This window comes from Pygocentrus nattereri, chromosome 19 (assembly GCF_015220715.1).
Source record: "Pygocentrus nattereri isolate fPygNat1 chromosome 19, fPygNat1.pri, whole genome shotgun sequence".
In the NCBI taxonomy this organism is placed as follows: Eukaryota; Metazoa; Chordata; class Actinopteri; order Characiformes; family Serrasalmidae; genus Pygocentrus; species Pygocentrus nattereri.
The window spans coordinates 31,715,599-31,731,103 of NC_051229.1; the positions used below are offsets into that span (position 1 = coordinate 31,715,599).

Genomic DNA, 15,505 nt, shown 5'->3' on the forward strand with positions numbered 1-15,505 from the left:
AATCCTTTATTAGTCCCACAGCAGGGAAATTCACAAAACATTATAAATAGAAGTGCCAGTATTTCATATAAAATTCATGAAAATGTGGTTATCACATAAGAGCACATACAGTAAATAAATCTGGCATATTCATTGTTTGGTCTATAGAGGAGCGTCGTCCCTGATGGCAGGATATGCCTTGATCTCGTTCACTATTCTTTCTGCAATTGTCTTGTTATTAGCAGCAATGATTCTTCTAGACATCAGGTCCATTGGTCCACCTGCAGAGCATCCACATTTCAGTTTTCATTAAAGCCAGACTGGTATGACAGTCCCTGCTTAAGCTGTAGTGATGGCTCAGTTAAAAAAAATCAAAACAAAAAAAAACAAAAAAAACACACAATCTTTAACCCTAAATGTAGTCAATCAATCAGTCGAGGCACGCTTGTGTCCAAAATTTGCTCCTTTAGTTTTGCAGCTATGTGGATCTATGAGGCTAATGTATCTAACAAGTATTGGAAGCTTATACCCCAAAAATTAGCATCATACAAACGGCAAACCTGCTGACGTGTTGAGTAAAGAGCTAATAGACGTGTTTATGTGGGTCCTAACGTTGTGTAACCCTGTTATCTATAAACATGGGTGGCAGTAACAGGCAATTCAAAGAATGAGCTTTGTTTTAAGTTTTGTCCATTACTGACTTGGAGATTTGGGAAAGGAGAAAAATGAAAATTTGATTGTTTACCAGAACTACTACTTTAAACTACGGACGCATAGAAATTGACAAACGAGAGACAAACGATTTGACCAAAAGAAAAATGTTAAATAGGCCAATAACAATGTTGTTACACACAATTTTAATGGTAATGATCAACTTCACAGTTTCTACAAGGAACCTTAAGAATCACTGTAATGACTTCATTCAAAGTATTAAAATGAGTAAAAAAAAAAAAAAAAAAACCCAGAACCTTTCCATTAAAAGTCTGATACGATTTAAAAACGCATCCTGCTAACAAGCCAACACCGTCTGGAGCCTCGCTTTTTGGCGAAATAATAAACATTTTTACAAAAATCACAAACGATGACTAAAGTGCAAAGAGTAGCTTTAAAAAATAAATAAATAAATAACTACTTTTCTTTTTTGTTGTCAAGGGTCTTTGATTTCATGGTACACACTGTAATCCACATACTGTAAAGAGTTTTTGAAAGTTTAACTAACGGCTTTTACGTGTTGTCTGTTGTTTTGTGTGTCTATTGTTTTCTCCCCACTCTTGTCGTATCCAATTCCGCCCACTCGATTGAAAGTTTTTTTTCGGTGTTGATTTTCTACTAAAAATTGACGCCGAATTTCGGAATTTTCATTTCAGTGCATCACTATGTAAACACAAAAGTTTAAGGGCTGCTGAAGTTAGGATGTCATGATGGTGGGCCGAAATGCAGTAAATAAAAATAATCTTTAACTAAAACTTTCATTTCACAAAATCCAAAAAGTGTTGGAAATGTAACAAGATGCTACAAAGGACATAAAAAGGCAGGTGTGAGAAATATGACAATATTTTAATATATGGTGATATTTATGGTGACTTTATAATACATTATGCTTTTCTGAGTATATTGTGGATGTTCTCAGTACTTATACACTGACCCACTGCACGCTTCATTGCAAAGACAACATAATTAGGCCTATTTAATTAGTCTTTGTCTTATTTTAATGTGGATCTTTCAGAGCTGCTCTTACCCTCGAAATCCATGAGTACTCCTCCTGCCTCCTCCACGATGACTGCAGCGGCTGCAATGTCCCAACAGTGGATCCCGATCTCATAGTACGCCTCCACACAGCCAGAGGCAACCATACACATGTTTATCGCAGCTGAACCGGCACCACGTATCCTTAGAGAACAGCGGAGAGAAATGAGAGAAGAATGAGTGTTTTCTCTCAATCGCCAAGCTTCCATCATAATTACACAGAATCATGCATGAGGGACGCAGCATCAGTAGTAGTTACTGAAGGCTGAATATGGAGAAAAACATGCTGTGATCACAGTATTCAGGAGTTTGTCATATGCACAAACAGGCAGTTACACCCCACGATAAAATACTTACTCTGCACCACCTCCTAGACTACAAGCTCTAAATAGATGCAGAGTTGTGGGGGTGTTAACTGCCCCCCCAAAAAATAGTATCTCCAAAATACTGTTTACAGGTGAGGTCAAAAACCTTTCTTTTAATGTAAGTGAATAGTGTGTGTGTGTGTGTGTGTGTGTTACGTACCCATGCACAGGCAAACACAGAATCTTCCTCATGTTGGAGAAAATCACATCGACCACTTCTGGATCTCTGTTTGAGCCGAACTCCGTTGCAATGATTGACTGATTGATCTCTGAAACAGAATTTGGAAGTATCTGCTTAAAGTGGAACTTTTAACGTTTATTCTGGAACTTTTATACGTTTTAACGTATATTCCCTTGTATACAGTACATCAGATCAGGACACTGTCATATATACTGATTATTATATCCACCTACATCCACGTTATTTTTTCTGGGACCGCTGTATTTCAAGATTATGGCCAAAATATCCAGCCGGGGATCGGAAGCGTCATTCATAGCTGTTTTAGCCAAGTCACGGACCATATGCTTATTTTTTTTGAGTTATGAGCTTAAGCTTCCCTTATATAGATATTCTGTACTATTCATTCTTGGGTTAACATTAGCAAAAAGTACCTGTTGTGCATCTGGAGGGGGTTGCACAGCAGGACGTTTAAAGTCTGAGGGGGTACGGGACTGTAAGAATGTTCGGGAACAGCCCCCAAAGACGAACATTGAGCAAAACTTTCCTGTTTCACATTCCTGCGTCCTTTCCAACTCCAGGTAACTGTCTTTCTCGCAAGACAATTTTTATTTGCGTTTAGTGTGACCTTAGTATGTTTTGGGGTTAAAGGGGTTAAGCTAAAGTAAGAATATTGCACTTCAATACGTCAACAGCTGTAAACTCATGAAAACTTGGCTGTTAGATAAACGTGCTTGACTATAGTTGTGAATAGTAATTCAAATTAATGGGCTGCTAATACTTAACACCTATAATAATGGCACAATAAGTGGCGCAACCATCTAAGGAATGGTGAGTTCCATCTCTGGTGATGCTACAGCCATCTGTGGGAGTCCAAGACAGCACAATTGGCCTCGCCCTTTGGGTGGGTAGGATGGCTCCCGCCGTCTCCCCCCATCACTCAACGCGATGCTAGGCGGTGTAGACGTCTGTCAGCTGACATGACAGAATCGGCGGTTGGCGCTTTCCTCTGAGCGTGTTCACCTGTCTAATGATGTCGCATCAGCGGCAGTTCGAGAAAATGCAGCAATGCCTCTCAGATCTCTGAGGGAGCCTGTGTGAGCCTTCACCCTCTCAAGTGGTATCTTGTGTTTGGGGGAGTCTTAACCAGTGGGTGGAATTGGATGTGGCCAAATTGGGGAGAAAATAGGGGAAAAGCCCCAAAGCTAATCCTAACTGTTTAGATTTAAACAACATGCACATTGCTGAGAAATGACTAACCTTTCTGGTCTGATACCTGGAGAGGGTCTCCATTGCAGAATGCTCCCTTCCCTCTGCGGGCCGTGTACATCTTATCCTCTATGCAGCTATACACTACACCAAACTCTAACTGGAAGAGAAGCACAAACACTGCACTGTACACATATTTCAATACACCAATAAGGCATAACATTATGACAACCTCCTTGTTTCTACACTCATTGTCCATGGGGGTCCTGACCACTGAAGAACAGGGTAAAAGGGGGTAACAAAGTATCAGAGAAACAGATGGACTACAGTCTGTAACTGTAGAACTACAAAGTGCACCTATACAGTAAGTGGAGCTGATATGATGGACAAAGAGCGTAGAAACAAGGAGGTGGTCATTATGTTATGCCTGATTGGTGTATTGTCACTATCATAAGGAAACACTGTATCTCTGAAACAATTACATTATAGCAGGAAGAAAAAAAGTTAAGATTTTTTTTCCAACATACACTATATTTCTTAAAGTATTCCCTCATCTGCCTTCACACACGTATCAACTTGAGTGACATCCCATTCTTAATCCATAGGGTTTAATATGATGTCGGCCCACCCTTTGCAGCTGTAACAGCTTCAACTCTTCTGGGAAGGCTTTCGCCAAAGTTTAGGAGTCTGTTGACCGTTCTTCCAGAAGCACATTTGTGAGGTCAGATACTGATGTTGGACGAGAAGGCCTGGCTCACAGTCTCCACTCTAATTCATCCCAAAGGTGTTCTTTCGAGTTGAGGTCAGGACGTTCAAGTTCTTCCACACCAAACTCGCTCATCCATGTCTTTATGGACCTGCTTTGTGCACTGGTGCACAGTCATGTTAGAACAGGAAGGGGCCGTCCCCAAACTGTTCCCACAAAGTTGGGAGCATGAAATTGTCCAAAATCTCTTGGTGCTGAAGCTTTAAGAGTTCCTTTCACTGGATCTAAGGGGCCGAGCCCAACTCCTGAAAAAGAACCCCACACCATGATCCCCCCTCCACCAAACTTTAAACTTGGCACAATGCAGTCAGACAAGTACCGTTCTCCTGGCAACCGCCAAACCCAGACTTGTCCATCGGATTGCCAGATGGAGAAGCGTGATTGGTCACTCCAGAGAACACGTCTCCACTGCTCACTGCTCATCGCTTTGCATTGCGCTTGGTGATGTAAGGCTTGGATGCAGCTGCTCGGCCATGGAAACCCATTCCATGAAGCTCTCTATGCTGTTCTTGAGCTAATCTGAAGGCCTCATGACGTTTGGAGGTCTGTAGTGATTGACTCTGCAGAAAGTTCGCAACCTCTGCACACTATACGACTGGACTTGTTGCTCAGGTGGCGTCCGATCACGGTACCATGCTGCAATTCACTGAGCTCCTGAGATCGACCCATTCTTTCACTAATGTTTGTAGAAGCAGTCTGCAGGCCTAGCTGCTTGGTTTGATACACCTGTGGCCATGGAAGTGATTGGAACACCTGAATTCAATTATTTGGATGGGGGACTCAATATTTTTGGCAATATAGTGTATTTTGGATCATTTTTATTGGTCCATTCATCATGAAACACTGGGAAAAAAACTGGAAACATGAAGCAGCTTTTGATATAACGGTGACAATAAGCAGGTTGCAAAGTCTCTTACCGTCTTATTAACAGCAAAGCCAATGCAAACAGCAACAAAAGGGTATCTGTGGAACATTTAAAGAAAATCACACACAATTTATTTCACCATAAAGACAGCAAATGCAATAGAAAATGATGTAACAACTCTAAAACTCTCTCAATATATAGCTGAAATGATTACAGCACCCATGCACAAAGTTAGTGGTTCCATCCACCGGATCGACGATCCAGGTTGGATTGTCCGACAAAACACATGGCTCTCCAGCAGCCACAGACTCCTCACCAATAAAGCTGAAACATAAGTACATTTAAAACTGGTTCGAAATAAACACAGCAGAACAATAAGCTTCAGTACAGATTACGAATGCGACTATCACGATACCCATGCTTAGGGAACTTTTCCTTCACGGAATCGATAATAAGCTGCTCCACTTTCTGGTCAGTCTTAGTGACCAGGTCCACCGAGGAACTTTTACACAAGACCTTCATGTCATTGTGCACAGCATGCCTGACGATCTGCGTTAAAAACAAGGACACACAGTGTTACTGATGTCAAGCACCACTCTTATGAAGCACCAGAAGATACTAAAGTGCTAACAGCACCCCCTTGTGGAGAATCTTCAGCTAGCTAAACAAATGTGAGGTTCAGAGAGTAAGTTAGTTCTTTAGTTACAAGGCAGGTGAATGGGGGGAAAAGAGAAGTATAAAATTGAGGACTGTAGTATAGATTTGCACTATTGTTATTAAGCTGGAACCAGAAGAACATGCCAGAGATACTATAGGAAAACAATCTGTAATAACATTTAGCGTTTTAAACTTTTCAACTCCTTGAGACAGTCGGTGGTTCCAAAACGCACTTCGTCATATTCTTCGTAACTTTCATATTTCATAAGCTATATTTAAAAGGCGGGTGTCATATGAGGCTGTAACTGTGATGTAATTTTAAACCCTTATATTAAAAGAAGCTGATCTCTGTTTTTTTTTACTGAAAATCGACCCGTTTTTGCCCAAATCTGGGCTATAAACTATAGACAGATGGCGTCTCTTCAGTGTTCTGCTCTGTAAAAGTTATTTTTATAAAATAATACAAAGAGCATCTAAGATTTTTGGCTTTCAGCTGTAAATTGTAAGCATATAGCAACATATGTGATCATAAAACAAATTTCCTGTTAATTTGAGAGGAGCTTTTACAAAAAATAAATTAAATTAAAAAATGACATTTAATGCAGTAACTGAATAATTTTTCTTACAGTTTGGTCATGTAAATTCAGACGGAAAAACCAAAATATACCCAAAAGCATAAGAAGCTAAGTTTTAAAGGTGGTAAACTCTTCAGATGTCTGGTTCCTATCACCGCCACTTTAAACAATTCTGACTCGGTACGCTGCTCTACAACAGAGCATTTCACAACCAAACCACTCTGAATGAATTTGTTTAATACCTTAATGATTAAATTTTGCAGAAGCTTTGGTAAAACTATAGAACTGCACTGAAGCAGTTTGAGCGTGGTGCTTTTAGACGGTCACCTTAAGTGAATTGATTCAATTAAAGCTTAGTAGTTTTTAAAAGGACCATATCAGCTCTGTAGAAGAATCAGTTAGGTTAGTCATGGGAGCTAAAACCCATCCACACACGCTCACACAGAAAACACACCTCTCCTGCTTTCCTGGCCACAGCAACAGCGTGGTCCATGGCTTCCTGCCAAAGATCAGCCATCTTCAGAGCAGCTTTCTTTTTAAAAATAAAAACCTGTAAAAAAAAGATACAGCAATTACAATTTGGGTTCTTATGCCTTAGGAATACATTCACAACACAGCCAAAGGTGTTTGCATTTCTACTTAATAATTTTATATATATATATATATATATATATATATATATATATATATATATATATATTTTTTTTTTTTTTTAGAGCAACCTGCACATCTGTGCCACAAATTAAAACACAAGCTATGTTTCCACCACAATTCAGCCTGAAAGCAAAGTGGCTAGTTGCAAATGTCACTTAAAATGATAAATCGATGCAAAATTTATTCCAGTAATTCAATACATATCTATGTAACAATATGAGCCTTCCGACCTAAATGCATGAAAATACATTAATCACAAAAAAAAAATACCCTGTGTCAAACTGGGTTTATTTTAGACCATAAAGACGAACAAAATGTAGTAAGTTTTATGCCTAAAAACATTTTGTTTTCATTTTATTTGTGAAGGCCTAGTTGTTACAGTGCATCAAAACTACCTCCACCATGTGCAGGCCACACTTTAGCCTGGCTAGCTCTTACTACGACTTGTTTACATGCTTCAAATGATGTTATATTACAGCCACCAAGAGATGAAAATAATAAGTGTGACTTCTATGACTCATGGGTACATCTGATGCTGAAAAAAAGTTACTTTATGGACGGTGATTCTTAAATAATACCTACATAACTGCTGTCAACATTTGCAGATGATATTGCTATGGGAAAACAATAAGATGCTACATGAAATGTCCATGTTACATGTGGCCGCATTCGTTTTTGCCACACATCTCTCTAACTTAACTCAAGCATTCACATTAATTCATTACCAGAACAGATGAACTGCCATGTAAGGCTAGTCCTTTAAGTACTTTTCCATCATTCCTTATAAAGTGATTCTGCTAAAAATAATTCAAAATGTGTGGCCCCCTCAGCCCTCTGTCTCCTCTCCTCTCCTCTCAGGCCCTAATGGGCTTTAGTCAGTCAGCCTCTAACAGCTGGCTGCCACGCTCCATTTGCAGGCCTTCGCAGCTCATAACACAGATCGAAAGCTCCAGTTTGAAGAACTCCGTCTCATCCACTCCGTTAAACCTCTCCACTCTCTCTGAAAAGGCACTGGCAGCGGTGGTGTGAGCCGAGTCAGTTCTACTGCATAGATAAACTGAGATCAAGTACGTCAGATTTAAAGTCTGTGGCTGCTTTATTTCGTATGATGCTGCGGTGGCTTCCGTTTACTCAGTTCTATGTGTGTCAGTACAGTTTTGACAAATTACTTTTATTTCAAATGATAATACTTTTTCTCAGAGGTGGACGAAGTCCACAAATCATGTACTTGAGTTAAAGTAGAGACACCCAAGGTAAAATATTACTCCAATAAAAGTAGAAGTTCCTCCTTTTAGACCTCCACTTCAGTAAAAGTACTAAAGTATCTGCTGTCAAATGTACTTAAGTATCAAAAGTAAAAGTACTAAAAGATTAATTATGGCTCTGATGTCCTGTTATCATTTTTATAACCAGACTGGCTTCATGAACTCATTTCAGGTGAAAGTCCTCCAGCGTCTCTCTTGGTAAACCAGTCTTTTAATAGAACGTCATTAATTAGTGACGCTGACGTCTATTAAAATGATCAGAAGCACAAAACACTGAAGGTAAACAGTTTCCATCAGGAGAACCGAGTGGCTCTGAAATCACTTTTTACACACAAGCAAAGTTTCAGTTTCAGATTTATTTACAACTTAGTTCCAAGTTTAAGTTTAATAAAAACTGGCTTTAAACTCAGGATCACAGATGAGCTCCTTTACTATGTTGATCTGTAGGTCTCTGTTCATAAACATAAACCAGCCCAAACTAATTTACTATAAAATGAAATGGTGTTTGTAGAAATTCAGAAAAAAGCCGCGTCAGTCTCGACTGCATATGTGGACATATTTCTATATTGAGCTCTATTTACACAAAGTTAGGTTAGTTCATCATTTATGTTGAACAGACTCTCCCAAAGTTTTACGCTGCTGCGCTGACGTTGAACCGTGTGCTGCACTGGGTCGGTATGACCAACAGGTCAAAACCAGCTCTAAACAAAGTGCCCACTGGGCCCTGATTGGTGCTCTGGCTTTGCGCTTCTTTCGTTTTGACGTTACGTTTTTATGCACACAGAAACCAAAAGGAACGACAGATTTCTCAAAATGTAGTGTGATGTGATGAGCTTTACACTCCATCACCAGCCCTCATACATTTAAGAGACTGGTGCCGTAACCATCAGAAGTAATGTAAAATGTTACTTACCTGAATTCCTTTGATGTGCGTCCCTTAGGAGGTGTCGGCGAGAGCTGGGGCTCCTCTTATACTAGTCGGGCGGATCCACCGACGTGGGGGGTGGTGTCCACTCTCGTGCGGGTCCTGTAAAGAAAAGGAAATATGTTAAAGGGATCGTGATCTTGACATGTACTCTTTGTATAGACCGGTAAGACTGTCATGGGTTGCAACCAGGTGTATGTTACTGTACAGTATGTATTGTGTAGTGTGTGTATTAGTTATGCACCCTGGGGTTTTTGTTTGGTGTAGGCTGGGGCGGAGCCTAGAATACAAGAGCTTCAGGCCAGCCATTCAGGAGGAGGTCTCACCTGCACTCACTACTAGCTACCCGTGTAGAGAGAGTCAGTGTGTGTATGGAGTTCCAGCCTCGCGGCTGTTACTCAAACCTACTATAAACCTAATATACCTAATAATATATTACACCTAATATACTTAGTGTATATTATTGCATTTTCTACCTGTTCAATCACTTCTTGCACCTATTTGAAGTCAAAGTAAAAAGTTGCCCAAAATGGAAATAGAAATACACGATAAAAAGTACAGTACAGTAACCAATTACATATACTTTGTTACGGACCACCACTGTCTGTTCTGTCTTAGACCTTTTAAAAGAGACTTCAACATATTTTTCACATTTTCTGCATTATGGAGAGGTAAACAAAGTCATTCAGGCTGGTCTGATGTGGTGTGCGCTGTAGAGAAGCTGTACAGTGGTGGTGACTTGAACCAGAGTCGTGATGTCTACAGTGTAAATACATTTGTTTCCTATCCAAAACAGCTGGAGAACCTATATGTGCACAGGTCACACATAGAACAGCCTGAAAACAGCTGTAAGTGAATTTAACCACAGAGATAATAGGCATGTCTGCACAGATACCAAACAAACAGGTTCTTTCCCCCACTCAGGGTTGCCAGGGTTACCGTTTTCTCAAGAAAGAGCTTCAGAGTTGTGGGGGTGCATATTTGTGTGGTCTGCTTTGTAAATGTACTTCAGCTACAGAGAAAAGTTTCCAAATGAAAGCATAATCTCTTGTACAACCCTAATTCCAAAAAAGTTGGCATGCTGTGTAAAATGTAAATAAATGAAAATAAAGACAGAATACAGTGATTTGTAAATCTCATAGAGCCATATTTTATTCACAATAGAACACAGAACACATATCAGAGGTTGAAACATTTTGAAACATTTTACCATTTCATGGAAATTCATTAACTCATTTAGGAACTTAATAGGAACATAACTTAATGGCAGCAACACATCTCAAAAAAGTTGGGGCAGGGGTATGTTTATTCTTCTTTTAACAAAACTCTGTAAATGTTTGGGAAGTCTGGTCTCAATTGCTGTAGTTTTGAAAGTGAAATGTTTTCCCATTCTTGTTTGATTTCAGCTGCTGAACAGTTTAGGGTCTCCTTTGTCGTTTTTTTCATTTCATAATGTGCCACATGTTTTCAGTGTTTGACAGGTCTGGACTGCAGGCAAGTCGGTTTAACACTGTAACATTTTTACTGTACTGCCATGCTGTTGTAATAGGTGCAGAATGTGGTTTGACATTGTCTTGCTGAAATAATCAAGGCCTTTCCTGAAAAAGACGTCTGAATGGCAACATATGTTGTAAAACCTGTATATTTCCTTTAGCATTAATAGTGCCTTCACACCATGTGCAAGACACCCAATGCCATGTGCACTAATGCTCCCCTATACCATGATGGATGCTGGTTTTTGAACTGTATGCTAAAAACAAGCTGAATGGTCTTTCGCCTGGAGGACAGTGTCCATTATTTCCAAAAAGAATCTTAAATTTTGATTAATTGGACCACATGGCACTTTTCCACTTTGCCTCAGTTCATCTTAAACGAGCTTGAGCCCAGAGAAGGTGGAAGTGTTTCTGGATCCTGTTTATATATGATCTATCTTCTTTGTATGATACAACTTTAACTAGCATTTATGGATTACAGGGCGATCTGTGTTCACATACAATGATTTCTGGAAGTGCTCCTGAGCACAAGCAGTGATTTCCAGTAGAGAATCGTGCCTGTTTTCAATGCAGTGCCGCCTGAGGGCTCGAAGATCATGAGCATCCAATATTGACCGTTGGCCTTGTCACTTGCGTACAGGACTTCTCCAGATTCTCTGGATCTTTTGATGATATTATGTACTGTAGATGGTGGGATTTCCAACGTATTGGCAATTTTATGGTGAGGAACATATTCCTGAAATTTTTTCCAAAATTTTTAGACAGTTTTTCGCAGATTGGTGAACCTCTGACTATCTTTCCTTCTGAGAGACTCTGCCTCTCTAAAATCCTCTTTTTATACCCAGTCATGAGAGTTAGTTGCAAATTGCTCCTCCAGCAGTTTTTTTTATTAGTAGCACTTTATTCTCCAGCCTTTTGTTACCCCTGCCCCAACTTTTTTGAGATGTGTTGCTGCCATCAATTCTAAATGAGAATGTTTTTCATGAAATGGTAAAATGTCTTACTTTCAGCATCTGATATGTGTTCCATGTTCTACTGACAATAAAATTTGGGTCTATGAGATTTAGAAATTACAACATTCTGTTTTAATTTACATTTATTTACATTTTACACAGCATCCCAAACTTTTTGAATTGGTGTTGTAATTGTAAATTGATCCTAAGGTTGAATTGTTGACAACCTAAAAACACTTGGAGTAAGAGAAGCAGCAGAAGAGCGTAGCTCGTTCGGTGGCTGATCATTCAATACCCAAAGGAAGGGAACCGCATTTGGACCAATTTTTTGTCAGTTCCAGTCTCTGGTGGGTTGTATGCAAACTTTTATCTGTCCGTTCAGTTTCACTCTCATGATGCAGAAGAGTGACCGCTACAGCTCGCACGCACGGGTCATTCATACCTTTGTTTGCGCTGCTGAGCAGAGCAAGAATGATCTACAGATATACATTAACCAAAAGCATAGACAGTTAATCCACCTACTTTACTCAGCAGCTACATCTGTTGACCCTTTCTGATTTGTGATTGGGCTATAGCTTCAAGCCTGATGGACCAATCGGGAAATCTGTGAGTAGCAGGCAGTGTTTAACTAGGATTTGCTAACAGTGATGAATAAGAGACTTTGAATTTGTAAAAGGTTTTCTGTTTTAGTAGTTTATTTTATTTAGTTTATTATTTCAGTGTGAAATCTTTGACCTGTTAACCTGTTGAGTGTCGACATGAACACCAAGAGGCATGGTTGGTATAGTGTAGTGCAGGGGTCTTTAATTAAAATTCAAAAAGGTCCAGTTTCATTAAGTTTCCTTAAGCAAAGGTCCAGAACATCACAATGTCTAACTCGCGTTATGATTCAATGCCTTATACTGTAAACTGAAGTAGCCTAGTAGGAATATCAACATCTTATACAGTCAGCAACTAAATGTTGAATCAAATTAAGTACAATCCAGTGATATTTCAACAATATTTATGGTCAGTTTTCTCTTTTTAGACCACGACATGTGGAATAACGTCCCTCTGGCTCAATTCACGGTCATTTTCAGATCGAAAGGACCCCAGAAAACAGAGCAACGACGATCTTCAGTTTCCAGACGTAGGTGCTGGATTTAGCTCCATATTCTCCATATTTCGTCCTGATATGTTTTACTCCGATTGTTGTTGTGGTGGCAGCTTTTCAGTTTGCTGAAGACGCTGTTATTTCATTTCAATAGCTTAGCAACACTTCTGCTTCAGTGAAGGCGGTCACTGCTAATTTATATGTATTTGGATGGGAAGGTTTGCCAACCTGCCTGACCTGTAAGTCCAATCCGCATGATATAGTTATCAGCGCACTCTCATTTCCTACAGAGCAAAGCGCTTGCAAACCGCGATATTAGCGTAGTATATAAGCTAGTGGTCCGCACAACAAAGGAACACATTATATAACATGAAGAAATAATAAGAACTTATGAGTATTACAATTAAATAAACAGCTCACTGACCGGCCGGAAGGATCTCCGCTATGAAGAAACAGCCGAAACGCTCTTCTTTTATGAAGTGTGGAGACAGCGTGAAGACACTGCCCGATCACACCGCCACCTAGCGGACCCGGCGCATATTCACATTTACATTTACAGCATTTAGCAGACGCTCTTATCCAGAGCGACTTACAAAAAGTGCTTTGTCTGTCTAGAGAAAGTCTTTTTGCTAGTTACCAATAGGTTAGAGAAAAAGACAGTCCTGAGCTCAGATACTGCTAGAAACAAAACGTCACTGTAGACACAGAGAGAAAAAGGAACAGAGTTAAACACTGAACTCTGTGCCATTCAATGCGATAAAATACAATACACAGTGAAATACAATAAAATATAAGTGCAGCTTACAATTCACTGCTCATTTAAGTGCTGTGTAAAGAGATGAGTCTTCAGTCTACATTTGAAGACAACAAGAGACTCTGCTGTACGGACAGCCAGTGGGAGTTCATTCCACCACCTGGGTGCCAGTACAGAGAACATTCTCGACGCTTGTCTTCCACGCGCATTGAAGGATGGCGGGTCAAGCCGAGCCGTAGTCGAAGCTCGAAGGGATCGTGGTCCAGTTTGAGATTTCACCATTGCCATCAAGTAGGCAGGGGCTGGTCCATTTTTGGCTCTGTAGGCAAGCATTAGGGTTTTAAATCTGATGTGTGCAGCTACAGGGAGCCAATGAAGGGAGCGCAGCAGTGGGGTGACGTGGCTGAACTTGGGCAGATTGAAGATGAGCCGTGCTGCCGCATTCTGGATGAATATTCAGGTGCGGTATTGAAAACACTAATACTGAAAGAAAACTGACATCATGCGCAAATGTGCTGCATTTCCAGTGATGGACGAAGTGCACAAATCACCTGCTTGAGTTAAATTAGGGCTAAATGGATAATGACGCTATGTGACACTATGGATGAAGCCAGTGACTTAACGGTGTTGATCTCCTGCTGTCTGAACTGTCTGCTAAAGCAACCATAAAGGCTAGAAAAGTTATGCTGCGTAAAACCGGACCACCATGTCGAAATTAAATAATTCTCCACAGTCTATAAATTATAGGTCCAGGTCTGCATATGACCGCGTCTGAGTCAGGACTCGGACCACGGTCCGCCTCCAGAATGAGACTTCAGCAAAACCAAGACCTGTTCAACAAACAGTTTTGGGTTATCGTCAGTGGGTTTTTGCGAATAGGGCACCATCACTGTAATGCTCAGGGGCACCAAAAGGATCTTAATTTGGCCTTGGCTCCACTTCCCATATACACTGACCAGCCACATCATGAAGCACATCGCTTTGTGTTTACTGTCATTGTCCATTTTATCAGCTCCACTTACTGTATAGGTGCACTTTGTAGTTCTACAATACAGACTGTAGTCCATCTGTTTCTGTTTAGCTCCCTTTTGTTCAACAGTCAGGACCCTCACTGGACCACCACAGAGCAGGTATTATTCAGATGGTGGATCAGATCTGCAATGATGCTGACATGGTGGTGGTGTGTTAGTGTGTGTTGTGCTGGTACAAGTGGATCAGACACAGCAGTGCTGCTGAACCAACAAGGTAAGAGTGTCTAACAGTGTGGGCAGTGAGTGGACAGAGTGGACACACCTATATAGCAAGCAGATCTGACAAGATTAGTGTATAATTGATGACAACACTATAGCACAGCCTGTCTGAGAAAAACCTCAATCAAAACGTGCAATTTCCTTTTTGACTATCAAAGTTCTTATTTTAATCAAATTGGGCAGTCGTGGGCTGGAGGTTAGGGAACCGGCCCTGTGACCGGAAAGGCCGGTGGTTTGATCCCCAGAGCCAACAGTACATGACTGTGGTGCCCTTGAACAAAGCACCTAACCCCCAACTGCTCCCCAGGTGCCTACTGCTCCAGGCAAGTGTGCTCACTGTCCCCTAGTGTGTGTGTGTCTTCACTAGTGTGTATGTGGCATTTCACTGCACGGATGGGTCAAAAAGTTGGATGGAGGTAAAAAGTTGTGGGACTAACAAGGGTCACTTAATCTTAAAATATATGATGTAAATGTATTTGAATAAAATGCTTGGATCTTTATTTCCATAAATTATTTCCTTTCAGTGGGTGTAAAGAATGTTCTCCACTTGAGGGCCAGAGGTCAGGTTTAATCTGCCCAGTGTGCGGTGAGCAGGTCACTAAGGGTTTGTTGGACCTTTGATAAAGCATGAGACCGGAGAGAGGAAGTTCCTGCCAGGCAGCGTCAGACAAAATAAACAAAGAACTCAAAGTCGTTGGTGCTCATTAGTTACAGCTAATTCAGCCTTCATTAGACACGACTGTAAAAACTAGAAAAAACCTTCATTGACTTAATATAT

General features: G+C 40.4%; 1 protein-coding gene across 1 annotated transcript in view; it reads right to left on the reverse strand.

Moving 5' to 3' along the window:
- The window catches only part of impa1 (inositol monophosphatase 1), a 13,748-nt gene extending 517 nt beyond the window's left edge, over window positions 1-13,231 (reverse strand). The window contains exons 1-10 of the mRNA XM_017711385.2: window positions 13,148-13,231; window positions 9,173-9,286; window positions 6,795-6,890; window positions 5,524-5,657; window positions 5,328-5,432; window positions 5,161-5,206; window positions 3,529-3,637; window positions 2,251-2,359; window positions 1,718-1,869; window positions 1-260 (exon numbers count right to left, since the gene is read on the reverse strand). The exon at window positions 1-260 is cut by the window's left edge and continues 517 nt beyond it. Coding sequence (XP_017566874.2) covers window positions 142-260; window positions 1,718-1,869; window positions 2,251-2,359; window positions 3,529-3,637; window positions 5,161-5,206; window positions 5,328-5,432; window positions 5,524-5,657; window positions 6,795-6,857 — 837 coding nt within the window. The 5' untranslated portion in view covers window positions 6,858-6,890; window positions 9,173-9,286; window positions 13,148-13,231 and the 3' untranslated portion in view covers window positions 1-141. The remainder of the gene's footprint in view (window positions 261-1,717; window positions 1,870-2,250; window positions 2,360-3,528; window positions 3,638-5,160; window positions 5,207-5,327; window positions 5,433-5,523; window positions 5,658-6,794; window positions 6,891-9,172; window positions 9,287-13,147) is intronic.
- Between the last annotated feature and the right edge of the window lie 2,274 nt (window positions 13,232-15,505).